At 41.7% G+C, this 18,613-nt stretch overlaps 1 protein-coding gene across 1 annotated transcript in view; it reads right to left on the bottom strand.

Moving 5' to 3' along the window:
• Positions 1-18,613, bottom strand: part of CRPPA (CDP-L-ribitol pyrophosphorylase A) — a 253,771-nt gene that overhangs the window by 129,183 nt on the left and 105,975 nt on the right. The window contains exon 6 of the mRNA XM_004582471.2: positions 10,301-10,398. Coding sequence (XP_004582528.1) covers positions 10,301-10,398 — 98 coding nt within the window. The remainder of the gene's footprint in view (positions 1-10,300; positions 10,399-18,613) is intronic.

The following is an 18,613-nucleotide window of genomic DNA, read 5'->3' as shown; positions in this document are numbered from 1 at the left end:
TGACTGCTGACTCTAGCTCATCCAGTCTTGGCAACATGTGCCATCTGCCCCTCTCTTCCCTCTTGTGAGCACAGTCCTTTCTTCTGGTTAGGAAATCAATTAGAACTCTTTGGGTGTACTTTGTGGTTTCAACTCTTCTCAACTGTCAACATGACTGATGGACGCCCGGCAGCTACCTCTTCATCTCTAAAAATGCACTTGGAAGATGTCCAGGTAGGGGTATTGCAGAAGCTTGCATGTTCATCATCTTACCATCGCTAACCACAACTATTTTTCTGGCTCCCACCACATGCATAGCTCTGTGCAAGAGATCTGTGATAGGAGATGGTGAAGGAGATAGGCCTAAGAATAAATAATCACCAAGAAGCAGGATGCACAGACTGACACCATTGTTGGTCCTCAGTGCAGGGGGTTCTAAAAATCAGAAAAATGGGGACAACTGCATGGGAAGAGCAATAGTAAACTAAGCCTTAAGACATAAACTGACAAACAGCAAAGGCACACAAGCAAACTGGATGCTTGGTGCAAGAGAAAGGCAGAAAACTACATAATTTAAATACAGGAGCCAAATAATGTATTAGGCCCCATAGTAATAGTGTTAGCATTGTAAAAGAAATGTCTGGTATAGATTCCAGAAGCTCCTAAAAGGATGACAAAGCTGTGGAGGCTTTATTTGGCTACCATGTACTGAGGCGTCATTGACAGAATATCAAAAGAGAATGAAGACTAAAGGACAACATTGAGTTCAACTGAACAAATACCGAGTTGTCAGCCATGGAGGCGAGCTGTCATGGATGAAGAAGGCATGGATCCGTTACTCTGAGCACAGCTCAAAGGGATATATTTGCTTCTGTTCCCCTAGAACCACAAAATCCCTGGCATTCTTATGTAGCTATAATTGCAATCACATACTTTTTTTTTTGGACATGGTGAAGTGGACTTAAATACTACATGCAAACAATTGAAATGAAACGCATCCCCAAAACAAATTATAAGAAATATGTACCAGCAAGTAAATCAGTAAAATTCACTGAAATCACACTTCACACGCTTCCAAACTAGAGTTCCATTTCAACAGTACGTGCAAACTGCTACGTACACACTAGCTGAAACCATGCGTCATAGATTAGTAAGTAATCTGCAGTGTAAAAGAACAACTTTTCCGTAACATTTTACACGGATTTTCCTTCTCAACCAATTTACCATTTGCATCAAACCAATTTCCCTCAATTGGAGGATAAGTCCTGACTTCACAAACACGGGCCCAGCCTTAAGTTCTGGCTGCTCTGCGGCTTTTGTTCTGCTCCCTCAACATAGCGATTATGCAGAACCGGTGCGCAATGATCTCATTTCTAAACGGGCAAGGATGCAATAGATCATTTTCCAAAGTAATCATCTGGTTCCTCTCGAAACAGTGACATTTCAACAGGTTCCTGCATTTCAGCAACACAGAGTTTAAAAGGTGAAGATAACGTTAAACACATACGAAAAAAAAAGCAGAGAAAGTGACATTTAGAAGATTATTTCAACTCCCTCATTAATAATCTTGTTATAAAGCCATGACAACTAATTATAATCATAAACTAATTTTACTAAACACAAGCCTGCGTATAATTCAGACCATCTTGAACAACTTTTAGTCCAATAATTTAGAATTTTCTTTTAATTATTAGAAAACTCATCAGAAAATCTAGCTAAGATACCACATAAACCAAAAAATATCTAGTGGGATGGTCTTTAGCTATTTTCTGTAGCCTCGTACACAAACATGTGAACAACATACAATGAATTAAGTACTGTTGCCACTGCTTAGAGTCACAGAGAAATGGCCTTATCGTGCAATTCACCACTATTAATGGTGCTCAGTTTTGTTTTTTTAAATTTATTTATTATTATTAATTCATTAATTACATTGTATTATGTGACACAGTTTCATAGGGTGCTCAGTTTTAAAATGAAAACCTTGTATTCTATATGTACGATATTATGTTATTAGGGTTCAAAAGCAGCGTAAAATAACTGCTCTGAATGGACTGAGAGATTCAACAGCATCTCCTGCTTCTCCTCTTACTTGATGATCTGACATTTTGTTTGATGTATGTCATATATGCTGATTTTAATGAATTCTGCAACAAAATGCATAGATCACACTGGACACAATCCTGAGGACATTAGGAATAACAAACACGGAACAGCCTAGAAAACCAGAGCATGCTTCGCATCCAGGAGGACCAATGATTTTCAGTTATGTGCCACCTGTCACATGTCGTCACACAAAACAATAAACTCTGTGCTCTAAGACACATCAGGGTGGATGATTAAGGTACATAAAACACTCTATTTGGCTCATGGCCTAAACAGATACTTTTAAGAGCTCTATTCCTTTTATTACAGGAATGAAAATTGGGTTGGACTTGCTTATATGTTGCTTATGTAATATAAAAATCTCCTCTAAAACTCATGAACTTTCTGCAAAGGGAAACTGGATGATGTCCTTTCCAGCTCAAACATTCCCTCTCTTCATTTTGCTCAGCAAATGCAAATAACAGTGGTAACTGGTGGAGCAAGGACACAATCCATGGATTTGTTTGGGCCTCTTACATGCTGAACTGGGAGCAGGCTCTCAACTCCTCATGTTTTTCTGCAGCTGGCTCAGCCCCACCCTGCCTCAACCACTGGCCACACCACTCACCATCTTCGAGTTCTGCCATCAGCCCAAGCTCTCCCCACTATTTCAAAACTTCAGCCTTAGGCCGAATCTGTCCAAACCCCAAGACCTTGATGCTACACAAGCCACCAGCTTGTGCGAGAAAGTGCTCTCTCTGCTGGAGCCTCACCACTAGCTCTCCTCCGTGCCTCGCCCACCCTGTGTCTCCCTCAGGTCTGCTCTGTGAATAAACCCATTCTGGCTGTGAGTGCGGTCTTGCCCCCTCTTTGTCATGCTCTCCTATCTTTACAATAACAGGCATGAACTCGATGTGGCCTACAGGGTCTGATCCTTGACTAATCTATCACCACCCCACTCAAACTCCATTTCAGAGAGCCCATACATACAGATATACATAGACACGTACATAGAAATCCCTCATACAGATGGGGAGACAGACACACTATTTGATAAGTAAATTAGGGAACTGAGGACCTAACAAAAGATGAATTACATCTACTTATAAATAAAAACTTCAGTATTATCAAGATAGTTGAGAGTATAAACAGTTTTTGTTGAGAAGGAGTGACAGAAGCCTCTCTCTCTCTAATGTGTCCCTGGAGGGTTTCCTCCCAGGGATACAGGTACCATGAAACACTCCAAACTCTTAAAGAACTAACACAGCAAGACTAAGAATTTAAAAAAAAAAAAGTCTTATCATGAAGCATTTGTGAATTATGCATGTCTGTGAGGGGAGGAAAAGGCATCTCCTGCCCCAAGAGCTCCCCCAGGTACCTCTCAGCAACCTCTCCTGTGTCCTTGGCACGGATTCTAACTGTAGACTTGGGTGTTTGGCTCACCCCTAGGGTATGTCGCAAAAACCTGGCACAGATAATTATAATCAGCATATCCAATCTCTTCCTTTAGTTCAATGGGAAGCATTTTTTTCCCCTTTTCACATCAATAACAATCCTCTCATTGTGAGTCAAGCAGCTCCACACCCACACTGATGTGCCCACAGACTTCAATGGTGCTGACTTCATCTTCTTCCCATGTGCCTTTCAAAGGCAGACAAAGGCTCAGAGATTTAAAAAAAAAATCTTCAAATACACATCATTTTATATTTATCTGTAACTTTGTGACTGAAGAATGTCATAAGATCAATTGGGCTTCACCAGGGAAGAGAAAAACTCTAGGAAATTAAGATAAATCCTTCCCCAAGAAGTCTCAAGGGGATTTCTCTCAGTCTGTACATTAAATCTTCTATCAATCTGGAAACTCACTAGCTCTTACTTCCCTTAGATGAACTTCAGTTAACTAGAGTCGTGCTGCCTCTATAATGCCTCCATTTGCTAGCTATACGATCCTAGACAAATCTTATACCACCAGGGTTCCACGTGCCGTTGGCATAATAGAGACGGAAAACAGTTTTTAAGACAAAAGTGGGAGCTGGCACTGTGGCACAGTGGGTTGAGCTACCATCTGATGTCAGCATCCCTCATGAGTATTTTGAGTCCCATCTGCTCCACTTCTGATCTAGCTCCCTGCTGATGCACTTGGGAGAGAAGTGCAAGATGGCCAAGTGCTTTGGTCCCTGCAGCCACGTGGGAGACCTGGAGGAAGTTCTTGAGCCCTGTTTTCATATTGGCTCAACTCCGGCCATTGCAACCACTTGGGTAGTGAACCAGTCGATGAGAGATATCCGTCTTGGCTTTTCTCTCTCTCTCTCTCTCTCTGTATGTATGTGTAATTCTACTTTTCAAATAAATAATTCAGTAAATCTTTTAAGCAGAGAGACAGAAATGCTTACAGAAGCACCAAGCGTGCTCTGTAATTGTTAGTGCTATGGCTGCTTATAAGAGAAAACACAATGGGAATTTTTTTCCTGACTTGATTGCTTGTCGGCAAATTCAGAAGCCAGGAAACACTTAGGGAAATGAAATGCAACCAAGACTCTCTAAGTAACATAACAGGACACTCCAACTTCAGTGTTAGAATTCCTACATCAGCTCTTCATAAAATAAATACATAAATAAAAAGTCCAATGTCTCACCTAAAAGTAGGATGTCACAAATGAAAGGTGTTTGAGAAACAGCAACATTCCTTTATTTTGTGAGTATATACTTCTTATATTTATATATATGCCTTATCTTTGTTTGCTACATGCACAAAATTCAAAACTTGAGGCCAAGCTTAATTTTTTTTTTAAATTCCCCTTTTCTCATCCATATAGGCACTGATTGTGACAGGTCACACGATGAAACACAGCAGCGGGAATCTAGGCCTCCTGATATTTCCGGGACGTGTCTGCAACCTTGGGTCCTCACAAAGTCCCAAAAGGGAATTAAGAGTACTTGTCGCAAGAAAATATCTTCTTTCAAGATGAGAGCTTGGCTTTTCTCTTACAGCTCAGGCAGCAAGCTGATGGCCTCAAATTGGTTCCTGCACATGGAACTGCAAGGACCTGCTTGCCTGGTTCAGTTGTTCCCTAGTAAACAGGAGGCAACTCTTACTGAGCTTAAAAGGGCATGATGCTTAACCTGGTTAGGTGTCGGTTTCACACCATTACAGCTGAATGGGTAAATCCTAATCTGCACTGATGTGAAGTGGGACTGTCAGGATTAGAGCCCAGTGTATGCAAGGTGAGGACTTTAGCTGCTAGGCTACTGCTCTGGGCCCTCCGGATTCTGCATTGATGTCAGCTTATTTGATTGAATGATTCCTATCACGTGCCAGTGCTCTTAGCTAACTGGATGATCGCTGCTTAAAAACCCCTGAACACGGCTGACCAGGCCTGCTCACCTCTTCCATTTGCAGTGGTACAGGGGAGTCCACCAGTCAGTGCTGGGCAGTGAATAAACACTCCAGAGCTTCTAAGAGGCTGCCTCTGACTCATTTCGGGAATTCATCTGGTCAACTCACAACAAGATAATTTGGAGACTTATAATTAAGAAAGCAATTTAGGTGCCTAAAATTAGATATGAAAGGGAGAACCATTTTAGTCTTTGGATATCTGAAATTCTCCCTAAAAAGCGGACAGTGCAAAAAGGACATCAAAACAAAGATAGATAGATAGATAGATAGATAGATAGATAGATAGATAGATAGATATAGATAAAATCTGTACACAAAATCAAATACAATCCAATTACTAGTGGGTAAGGGGCATTCACCACGGGAGCTGGAAAGCAACATCACCATCAGATCATTTCTGGATGGCTCAACAGGCAAAGTCAAGAATAACAACACCAAGCAGAACAGGAAATTATCAATATCAATTTAAACCCAGAAGACAGAGGCACACCATGGAAGTCCTCATTCACTGGTGAACCAAGCATAAAGAAGGGCCAAGGAAGAGAGGACAGTGGCTGAGTGGAGGCCCTCAGAAAGGGTACAGTCAGAGACAGGCATTGGGCACAGCAACTGAGATGCCAATGTGCGTCCACCCAACAATGGAATCCTCAAAGCCATCTCCCAGCTCCTGCAACAGCATGCCCTGGGAACACCAAGTGATGTCACCCCCATGGGGGACCCAGGCTGAACGCTGCGCTGCAGGCTTCAAGCTGACACCACCACAGAAGCTGGGGTATTGAAATAGCTTAGAAATAGTTGACTACGACAGGAAAAAAATGATGAAAATAATTCATCCCAGAAATAAAGTTAAAAGTAGAAAACACACACACAGCAACACATAACAGAATGATACATGAATATGATTTTTAAAAGAAAGGAAATTTTAGAAAGAAAAGGAAATTATGAGATAAAAATCCAAGAAAATATGAGTAATAGAAGATGGACATATAATATATAATCTTCGTACAGTAAAAACCTTTTTAAAAATACTTAAAAAATGCAAAAGCAAGTTCTAAAATCAACATGTCATAAAATTTTGTGAAATACCAATATTTTAGACTACATACATACCAAAAACAATTATATACTTAGGAATATATCCATCACTGAGAAAATTCTAGCACAATAACTGGACTTTGAAGAAAACCAATTTCATGGACAACCAGGCAAAGAAACCAAGTCACTCCTAACATAGCACCTACAACTAAAATCAGGTTTTCACTGCATTTGAGCAAAATACTTTATGACAAAGGAAAAAGGGGTAGCATATTTAAGATGCTCAAGACAAAAATATTTGAACACTTCCAAGTCCACTGAAAATTTTGAGCCGCAGCTTAATTTTATTCACTGGAAGAAACATGAGAACACTGAGCTAGGAGCCCTCTCTAGAAAACTTCTCAGAGGATTAGCTTCAGAAAACCAAAACGATTAGTGAATCATCAATGTGAGGATGTGCGGTGAGTGTTGAACCCAAGCCAGCGTTTACTTACACAGCCAGCAATGAGCACTTTCAACACGTCTTCTCCCCGCGACCCTCTCTGAACTGTGATGTGGCAGGTGCCACCCCATCTTGAAAGCACAGACCAAGTCGGGAGTGAGGCTGACAAGGAGCAGTGTGACAGCAGATCCCACACTCCCCAGCCACTGCACAATCACACAGAGACCCACTAAAATCATTTTTTAAAAGAGTCATTACGTGTTATCAGGAATCTTAATTGGATGTTGTACATTTAAAGGAATATGGGGTGGAAAGGTATTAACAGAGTCTAGAAACAAAGTAATGTTTGAAGTATAAATCTACCTAAAAAAAATTATCTGAAGTCATAAATGGTATGGGATATAAATATTTCTATGCATACACATACTCACTGCTACTTACATTTTCCTAACCCTAACGTGAAATAAAATATTAACCAGGAGGTTGATGAATTGCAAAATGAGGGACATACATTCACTTTTCAGTATCACAATTATCTGATTTTTTGCCACCATCTGCTGCTTTCTTAAAGATCATTTTTATTCATTTATTTTACTCACTTGAAAGAGTGAGGGGATTTCTAAAAACTCATCAAAAGCCTGCAATGGCCAGCGTTGGGTCAGGCTAGAGCTGAAAACCAGAAACTGGATCCGGGTCTCCTCATGGATGGACCTGGCTCTCCCTCTTGCGTCACTCGTGGATCCCTCGTGGAGGGACCCGGGTCGGCCTCATGGGTCCCTCATGGATGGACCCAGGTCTCCCTCGTGGGTCCCTCATGGATGGACCCAGGTCTCCCTCGTGGATCCCTCGTGGATAGACCCAAGTCTCCCTCGTGGGTCCCTCGTGAATGGATCCAGGTCTCCCTCGTGGGTCCCTCGTAGAGGGACCCGGGTCGGCCTCATGGGTCCCTCATGGATGGACCCAGGTCTCCCTCGTGGGTCCCTCATGGATGGACCCAGGTCTCCCTCGTGGGTCCCTCGTGGATAGACCCAAGTCTCCCTTGTGGGTCCCTCGTGAATGGATCCAGGTCTCCCTCGTGGGTCCCTCGTAGAGGGACCCGGGTCGGCCTCATGGGTCCCTCATGGATGGACCCAGGTCTCCCTCGTGGGTCCCTCATGGATGGACCCAGGTCTCCCTCGTGGGTCCCTCGTGGAGGGACCTGGGTCTGCCTTGTGGGTCCCTCGTGAAGGGACCCAACCACTCAGGCCAGCACAGGCTGCCTCCATGGGTCAGCATCAGCTGCAAGCTGGAATCCACAACAAAGCCAGGACTCAAGCCCAGGCACTCCAACATGGCCTATGGGCATTACAAACAGCAGCTTGATTACTATACCCAATGCCTGCCTCTCTCTCTCTCTCTCATCCTCTCTCTCTCCCTGCCTGTCTTTCCGTCTTTAAACTTTTCTAAGCACCCAGGTTGTGCCCTGATCACATCCCTCAAGACAAGCCTCAGACATAAGCTGGGATGTATACACACAAAGCTGGGCTCTCTAAAGGAAATCTCTCATAGATAAGGAGAAAAATCTTCAAGAAAACTAGAATATATTTCTTGTTACAAGGATCTCATGAAGTCAAAAATGTAAGAATGGGATTTGGGGCCAGTGTTGTGGCACAGCAAGTCAAGTCAACCACCTGTGATGCCAGCATCCCATATGGGTGCCAGTTTGTGTCTCAGCTGCTCCAAACCTTCCCATCCAGCTATTGGAGTGCCTGAAAAAAACTGCAGAAAATAAACCAACTGCTTGGGTCCCTGCCACCCATGGCAGATGAGGATAGAGCTCCCAGCTCCTGAGTATGGCCTGGCAATGCCCTGACTGTTGTGACCATGTGTGGACAGAATTAGTGAACCGAAGCATTTCAACTAAATTTTTTTTTAAAAAAAATAGTAAGAATAATCTTTAAAATAAATAAATAAATAAATAAATAAATCTTTAAAAAATTAAAAAAGAAAGAGCTGAAGAGCAGGCCAGGAAGGAACAAGAACAAAAAGCTGAAGAAGAGAGGATCCGTATGGAAAACATTCCGAGTGGAAACCCTCTGCTTAATCTTACCGGCCCCTCCCAGCCTCAGGCCAACTTTAAAGTTAAAAGAAGGTGGGACGATGATGTTGTCTTCAAGAACTGTGCAAAAGGTGTAGATGATCAGAAGACAGACAAAAGATTTGTAAATGATACACTGCGATCAGAATTTCACAAGAAGTTTATGGAGAAGTATATTAAGTAGTACAGTTTTATGTGCTTAATTAAAGGACTGAAATATTGTGGATTGTCTTGGCTTTGGTTAGTTTCTTCCACCTACCCCTTTCTTGTCATCTAAATCATACACATATATATATTGGCTTCCCTAATTTTAAATTCCAAAATAACTTCTTTATTAATACCTTGTTTTATACTGGATTTGGAATTAGTCTTAACCCAGATTCCATTCACAATGTTCCCAATTATGTTTTCTTTTTAATATGGAGCAAAGATGTCTGCTTGTAATAAATATTTTTAATCTCAGTAACCAAATTTGCATTCCAAATTTTGTTACAATTGATTCAGCTTATAAAACATTGCATAATTTATTTTCAAAAGCAAAATTAAAAAAAAAATAATGAAAATCTGCATTGGAAGAAGGCATTTAGCCTGATGGAGAAGATGCTCATACTCACACGCAGAACGCCTGGGAAAGATCCCGGCTTTAAATCCCAATCCCAGCTCCCTGCCAGAGCAGACCATGAGAGGCAGAACGTGATCTCAAGTGACTGAGCTCATCCCAGCCCTACTGGCAGCATGGAACTTGTTTCTGGCTTCTGACTTCAGCTCCTAGGCCCAGTCCAAGCTGTTGCAAGCATCCAAGGAGTAGACCTGTGGATAGGAGCTGTCTGTGTTTCTTATCCTGTCTCTCTACCTCTCAGATAAGTAATATTTACAGATTAAAAAAATCTCTGTGGCAGCCAAACAAAATGTGTCAAGCTTGGGCATGATGCGGTAGCCTAGTGACTAAAATGTTTGCCTTCCATGTGCAGGGATCCCATATGGGCACCAGTTCATTTCCCAGCTGTTCCGCTTCCCTTCCAGTTCTCTGCTTGTGGCCTGGGAAAGCAGTAGAGGATGGACCAAAGCCGTGGGACCCTGCACACATATGGGAGATTCTGAAGAAGCTCCTGGCTCCTGGCTTCTGATTGGCTCAGCTCTGGTCGTTGTGGCCATGTGGGGAGTGAACAAGTGAATGGAAGATCACATTTCTTTCTGTCTCTCCCTCTTTCTGAAAATCTGACTTTCCAACAAAAACAAATACATCTTTTAAACAATGTATCAAACTCAATCTTGGAATACTTACACTTAATTCCTTTTTTAACACTTCTTCAAGAACATGGCCTGCATGCGCCTTCTCTTCATTTGTTTCCATAACTAGGCAGATCTCTTGTGAAATTCTCTCTGAGATAAGAAATAATAAAAACTTTAGGTTTCAAAGAAAACATGGAACAAAGCCCTAGTGTTCTGAATTCTTACTTGAGCGTCACAGCACTGAGAAAAGGGGCATTGTGGCTTCAGGCCAAGGGGAGTGTCCTGCACTACACACTGAGATAGCCTTTGAGCACATTACAACATGGAACACTTCAGGCAACAAATCTCCATGGAAGATAGGTACTGTGTGGGCAGGTATCCCATCACTGAGCAACCAACAGATGGAAGAGATCTCATGATATACATGGACAGGGAGTTCCTGGAGGTACCAGGACTTAGCTGCCAAGTCAATCCTTTACTGTTTATTAATTGTCCCAGAATTGGAGAGATTCCTTTTTTAGGTAACAGGTCTCCTGCACACAGACTCACTGTCCAACATGGATACTAGGTCAACTACAGCATCTTCCTTGGCCACAGCACATCAATCCAATATAACAAAATTCCTTTTTTATTATAACCATAGCAAGTGAAAAGGGCTGAAAGACCAAAAACCTGACTCAAAGTTTGGCTAACATTTACGTCCATTTACACGGACAACTCCATATAACATGTCCCAAAAAGCCACTGATCTAGCAGATGTTCCTGAATTCTCCAGAGCAATCAAAAACCCATCATTAGGCCCAGCGTGGTGGCCTAGTGGTTAAAGTCCTTGCCTTGAACACGCCAGGATCCCTTATGGGCACTGGTTCATATCCCGGCAGCTCCACTTTCCACCAAGCTCCTTGCTTGTGGTCTGGGAAAGCAGTCAAGGACGGCCCAAAGCATTGACATCCTGCATTCATGTGGGAGAGCTGGAAGAAGCTCCTGCCTCCTGGCTTTGGGTCCACACAGCTCTGGTCATTGGGGTCACTTGGGGAGTGAACCATCAAATGGAAGATCTTCCTCTCTGTCTCTCCTCCTCTGTCTTTCCTCCTCTCTGTATATCTGACTTTGAGATAAAAATAAAATAAACCTTAAAAAAACCCATCATTTAGAAAGATGACACTGGTGATTAATACTCCAGCTGAGACCCTCAGCTTATCAAGCATATGCCATGTTGCAAAACTACATGCAGTATTAACTCTATGGCCCACGATGATCCTGTAGAAACAAAATTATTCTGAATCCACATAATGCAAGAAATGAAGCAACTTGCCTAAGATCAGAGGATATCAAATCATAGAAAAACAAAAGCCAAAGAAATAATTCTTATCAACACCTTGATGCTCTTCCACATCACACAAACAAAAAGAAAAGAAAAAAAGATACATTTATTAAAAGCCAAGCATTCTACAGAAAATCTGTTTGTGCTTTCAACAGTGATTATCCCCACTTCCAAGCACATGATAAACATGAGAGTACTTTCAATAGTTCATGAAAGAACTGAATTACAGGAAGTTCATTTTACTGCAAACCACACACACATGGTTTTTTTAAATCAGATTTTTAAATGCTTGAGCATTCTGTGATATCTGTGCATTTCAGTATTTCAACACATGCGTAACAGTATAAACTGATCCTGGCAGACAATTGGCCTTTCCTCCCTTGTTTGTTCTTTGTGCTTGCAGCCTGCCAGCTCCCCTCTTCCCACATGTGTATTATTGTACTGCAGGTCACTAAACAAGACGGCAGGATACTCTGCATCCCCCAGAGCGCGTGTGGTACCCAGCATCCAGCCTCCCTCACCCTACACAGCCTCCAGGAAACACCATTTTAAGTTCAAATCGACTATTTTATAAAAACCTCCAAAATAAGAGAAGGTAAGATATTTGCCATTCTATGTCTGGCATATTTCATTGAGCAACATGATCTTCAATTTCATCCATTTTGTTAGTTTCCAGGATTTCATTGTTTTTATGAAATTACCATCCCACTACACACACAAGCCCACACATACACACATATGCACGCATACACAAACTTTATTTATGCATTTACCGTAAGTGGACATCTAGGATGAACCCACACCTTGAATACACTAGTACAACAGTGAGCCTACAAGCAGAGGTATCTCATTCACATGCTGAGTGTCTTCCTTCAGATATACAACCTGACCCCGTTTTGTTTTGTTGTTTTGTTTTACAACGCATTTATTTAGTTCAATGGCAGAACTAGAGAGACCAGGAGAGATGGAGAGAAATGCTACTCCTTTTCTTAAGCTATTATGCTTGGGAATGCTGTTTTAACTTCCTTCACAAAGAAACGGCTATTGTGTTAAAAAAAAATGTCACTGATTTTTGGGTGTTCATCTTCTGACATACGTCACTGAATTTCTTTTCAGCTTTCACAGTCCCTTGCTGGAATCATTAGGTTTATCTTCCTAGTAAAACCAAATCTCCAAATAGGAATAATTTTATTTCTCCCATTATTTGTATATGCTTTATTTTGTTGTAGAATTGTTCTGGTTAAAACCTCTTGTTGAATAAAGACAATGAGAATGGTCATCCTTGTCTCATCCATTTTTGGCTACTTCTGATTTTAACCTTATTATGTTGAGCTATACTTTTTCTATATCTGATCTGTTAGGTTTTTTTCTTTAAAGATTTATCCTTTTTTATTGGAAAGTCAGATTTATAGAGAGAAGGAGAAACACAGAAAGAAACATCTTCCACCCACTGGTTCACTCCCCAAGCAGCCACAGTGGCCAGAGCTGAGCTGAGCTGATCCGAAGCCAGGAGCCAGGAGCCTCTTTCAGGTCCCCCATGTGGGTGCAGGGAATCAAGGCTTTGGTCTATCCTTGACTGCTTTCCCAGACCACGAGCAGGGAGCTGGATGGGAAGTAGAGTAGCCAAGATACGAACCAGCATCCAAATGGCAGCCCGGCATGTGCAAGGTGAGGACTTGAGCCACTAGGCTATCACACAGGACCTAATGGTTCTTAATCTTCCATAGACAAAGAATTCCACCAAATGCTTTTTCTGTACCCATTTAGATGATCAGAAAATAAAAAGACAGGATCCTTATCCTTCAATCTGCAGAGGTGGCATATTACATATGCACATATCTTTAACTTTTCACTGCATCCATAGAACACATCCCACTTGAGTATGATGAATGATCTTTTAAAAAATATTTAAAATTCTCATATTTTTGAATTGCAAGGCAGATTTTATAAAAAGATAAGGAGAGACAGAGAGAGATCTTCCATCCATTGGTTCACTCCCCCAAATGAGTGCAACAGCCAGAACTGAGCCTATCCAAAGCCAAGGGCCATTTAGCTACTTCCAGACTTCCTATATGTGTGCACGATCCCAGGGATTTGGGCTATCCTTTGCTGCCTTGCCAGGCCATAAGAAGAGAGCTGGATCCGAAGCGGAGCAGCCGGACCCAGCGCAGTAGCCTAGTGGCTAAAGTCCTCACCTCACATGTGCCGGGATCCCATATGTGTGCTGGTTCTAATCCCAGCAGCCCTGCTTCCCATGCAGCTCCCTGCTTGTGACCCAGGAAAGCAGTCCAGGATGGTCCAAAGCATTGGGACCCTGCACTTGCATGGGAGATCTGGAGGAGGCTCCAGGCCCCTGGCTTTGGATTGGTGTGGCTCCAGCTGTCAAGTCCACTTGGGGAGTAAATCAGTGGACAGATCTTTCTCTCTTTCCTCCTCTCTGTATATCTGACTTTCCAACGAAAAATTTAAAAAATAATTCTTCAGAAGTGGAGCAGCAGGTCCATTGTGTGCTGCTTTCCCAGGCCATAAGCAGATAGCAGTGGCAGAAGCAGAGTAGTAAAGACACAAACCATCACCCATGTGGGATACGAGCATCACAGGGTAGACTAGCCCTCTGGCCAGCATGCAAGCCCCAACGAATGATACTGCAATGTTGTTGGCTTGACTTGCCAGCATTCTGAGAAATTTACAACTATGTTCCACAGGGGTATTGGTCTATAATTTTCAACCTTCTATTACTTTTGAGCCTGGGTTGATATCAGGTGGCCATTCCCCATCCCTGGGTACTGGAGCAGCTAGTAGTCTGGGTGCAGCTTTCCCCTTGGCTTCCCCTTCCCCCAGAAACAGGAAGAAGAAATAGAACACTTGGAAACAATGATAACACCCACCCTTCCCTAAGTCTTGATCTTTTCACGCTGATCAACTACATGATCAAAAAAATTTAAAAAGCTAAAAATTTAAAAAGAAAAATTTAAAACAAAAAGAAAAAGTTGTATATAGATAGATTTTAAAAAAAAAGGTAACAAGGGGAAGGCAATGGGTTCAAGTGCCCTTTATGGCACTGGTAACCCATATCCGAGAGCCAATCCAACTCCTGGATTAGATAAGGCCAGAGGAAGGAGCCCAGGTGCTTGTGTTGCTGCCACGATGGAGTTCCTGGTCCCTGCCTTCAGTCTGCTCCAGTCCCCCTCTGCATGTGTGTATTTCAGGGAAGGAACCAACAAAAACATTATCTCTCCCTCTTCTATTGTCACTCTATCTTTCAAATAAATAAAGGAAAAGTGAAGAAAACAGGCAAGAGATGTGGATTAAAAGACTTTACATTATAGGCTTCTAATTAAGAATAAATGAGCAAAACCATATGACACTGTATGTAGCACCTGGTGAAGGTAAACAAAATACCCAGTAAATCGGAGCTGACGTACTGCTGTTACGTTGGTTTGGCTGCTATCTATGTTGGACACACGTATTCAATAATATAGAGATCCTTTTTGTCTACTCAAAATCATCTCCGACTTCAAATGGTGCCTTGAAATCTTAAAACTACACTTTGATCAACATTCCATGACAACTTAGTCCCACTCCCAATCCTTTACTTCCATTTGCCAAATTTCATCAGACAATAATTGCAATAATTGAGAGCATATTACTGAATAACAGAATTATAGTCTCAAGTGTTCACTCCTGAATTTCTATAAAAGTCAAGTGGATGCTCATTCTTATGATTCAGATCTTAATTTGTACAGGCTGAGGTATCCTGCGTGATTGCTATAATAATTCACAAACACATTGATGATCTTAATTGTGAACTCTAAAATAGAAGAGTGAAGTCTACTTGAACTGAGCAGAGGAGTTGAGACTGTCTCTAGGGGAACAGATGTGAAAATGCAATGCAGTGTGCATCACTATTTCCACAGCAAAGAAACAAATAAATCTTGACATTAGTACATTGGACTCTCTCCCATTGTCCATACCTACAATGTCAGGATACACTTAAATAGCAGAGTGATGGACTTCGAAGTGTTTATGAAGGGCTATACTATTGTATAACAATACAGGGGAAATCAGTGCGCCGGGTTTGAGTGCGGAGAGGATTTGAGAATGGGGTAAGGGAAATCCCAGAGCTTATAGAACTGTATCATAAAATAAAATTAAATTAAATGTTAGAATGAACCCCTTAATCCCAGAATTTTCTGGTATCCCCAACTCATCAAAAAGAGGAAGTATATAGCATACTTAGAATTATCCATTTTTCATGAAGTACAAACAGGTTGCCAACTATAAGGTGATTAATCCAGGTAATATTCTCAAAACAAAGCATTTCACATCTTCCTTGAAGTTAATGATGAAAACAACTTTTCATAGGAGCTCTTATAAGGGTAAGGAAAAAAAAATATTGCCACTGGGGAGAGCCATCCAATCTTTGTGCACCTCCAAATGTAAAGCTCTCACACAAAAACCCAGCCTCTGCTCCCTGCTCAAAGCAAATATCTAGGGTTAAATTATAAAAGCATTAGATTTATTGTGAAATAGCACTTTACCAGTCAACTTAATGATTAATACTAGCTTCTTAACATTGAGTTTTACATCATCTAATCTAAAAAAAATAAAAGAACTTTTTAATATCTTCCTGCAAGGCCACCTGCAGCAGATCAAATATTCTGAAGTCAAAACGGGTAGGATTCCCTGTTTCTTCACTTACCTGTGATGTCTGAGTGTCACAAAGCTCAAAGTGATTTAACATAGAGAATATTAATACCAGAATATGAAGTCAAGTCTACAGATCTTTATTGGAAAAGCTTGGAGTGCTTTAAATAAGTTTGCATTATTCAAAGCTATGAGCAGGACAATACTGTGTTTTTTCAGTTAACACAGTTCTGCACGAGCTACATGCACAATTCTCAGTAATAATTGTGCCAAGGAAAATACACCCCTTAATTTTATTGACTGTGACGGCTAACTTTGTGTATCACATTCAACTAAACCACAAGATGCCCAGATATTTGGCCAAATATTGTTCTATGTGTGCTGTCGAGGGTGTTTTCAGATACTAACATGGACTACAGCAGACGGCACTCTACAATCAGTAGAAAGCCTGAGCCTCAAGGACCAGTTCCTTGTATCTCCACCTATACGTCCTCCACTGGCATTTTTCAGTAGATCCCTCCTCAACTAGCAATACCTACCGTTCCTCAGCACATCATTCATGATTCTGATGATTCCAGAGTCCACACAGCAACATCTGCCCTCTGTTATCATACACAAGGCAACATAGAATTGGGATAATTCCCTAAACATTCCCTCTTCCCCCTGCCTGCACTCTCATTGCACTTGGTTGTCTAATTGTCCAGTAAGACCCACAACAAGCACCATCTGTCTTAATGACAGATGGTTACTCCAGTGGATGGAGCAGGGAGATAACGGGTAACATTGCTGAGTTTTCTTTGAAACTACAACAACCCTAAACCTCCAAACTCTTGTTCTAATAGTATCTCTCACAAGCACACACACACACCCAGCCTTCAAACATTCAAATAAATCACTGTGCTACCCAACCTGAGTGCTCCTTCAAATAAGTTTTGTGGTGAAAAGTTTCAGAAGACAAAAGAAATTTGCACATAATGTGAATCTAACAAGCACTCCGTTTTTTTTAATTTATATGAAAGACATATAGATAAGGAGGGACAGAGAGGGCTCCCATGTCTTGATTCATCCTCTAAATTCCCACAGTGGCCACAGCTAGACTAGGTCAAAGCTCAGACTTGGAAACTCGTTCCACCTCATTCCTGCATGGTTAACAGGAACCAAATTAACTGAGTCAAGACTGCTGTCCCCTGGGGTCTGCATTAGTAAGAAAATAGAACCAGGAGCCAGAGTAGGGAATGGAACAGAGGTAGCTTAATCTAGTTACCAACCTTGTTGTCTGGTTTGATTCCTGGGACACAGGTGTCTTAATCTTTCGGCTAAATGGCTGCCCCTAATAAAGCCTGATGCCCAGGCATTATGCACCAACCGAGCCATGCCAGCTCTTTACAGAAGCAGTCATTGTGACGGTGTATGTATCCTTATTGCTTAATACTCACATCACACTAGTCACATGCTATTGTCTTTGCTTTTTAACTACCATTGGCATTTTTCTATAGTATTTTAGCTGACCATTAAACCAATCAAACAGCAGGAGTCATTCTTCCCACTTCCCCCCCCCCACAAGGGGGTAAGCAAGCAGGCAGCCCAAGGTCACAGGCCTGGAATTTCCACCTGTAAGCTTCAACCCCAAATCTACGCTGAGTTAATACCCAGCAACACTGTAATATGATCCTGCATTCTATTTAACTTCTATTACTGATTTTATATATTATGCTTTTTGTCTTGTCTTCTACAAGATGACAAACTGCTAAGGCCCAAATCGCCAGTTCCCAGAGCTTCAGCACAGCATGTCATCAAGAATATCTTGAACACATTGATTTCTAAGCTCTGATAGGTTCATGGTCAACATAAATTGTTATGTTTTGAATTATGGCCTCCACAAAATATAATCATTGTATATTGGAATCCTAAGTACCAGTACCTCAGAATGTGACTACATTTAAAGATAAGATCTTTACAGAAAATAACAAGCTTAATGGGGCTAGTGGGGTGGCCCCTAACATAACAAACATTCTTATGGAGGAAAGCGGGCAAAGCTGCAAAAGAAACCAGCCCTACTGAAATTCTGGTCTCTTGACTTCTAGCTTCCAGATTTGTTAGAAAAGCCACCCAGTCATGGTACCTAAGTGTGCTTCACAACATTCAAGGAAAAGGAACTCAAACTTAAAATAGGGGCAGTTCTTTGCTGTGCTGGCTCAGTTTCCCTTCAAGACAGAGGCATCTCACAAAGGAGTGCCTGGCTCAAGTACTGAAGTTTCCATTTCCAGTCCAGCCTCTTGCCAGTGCCAATTCTGCATGGCAGCAGATCATGACTTGAGAACTCTTGTCATCTGTGTGTACTAATTTGCGTGAGAGACACAGATTAAACTCACAGGTCTTTACTTGGCCCGGCCC

The sequence above is a fragment of the Ochotona princeps genome, chromosome 20 (genome assembly GCF_030435755.1).
Source record: "Ochotona princeps isolate mOchPri1 chromosome 20, mOchPri1.hap1, whole genome shotgun sequence".
In the NCBI taxonomy this organism is placed as follows: Eukaryota; Metazoa; Chordata; class Mammalia; order Lagomorpha; family Ochotonidae; genus Ochotona; species Ochotona princeps.
Note: the sequence above shows the minus strand (reverse complement) of the source record. Positions and strands in the feature narration are given on the sequence as shown.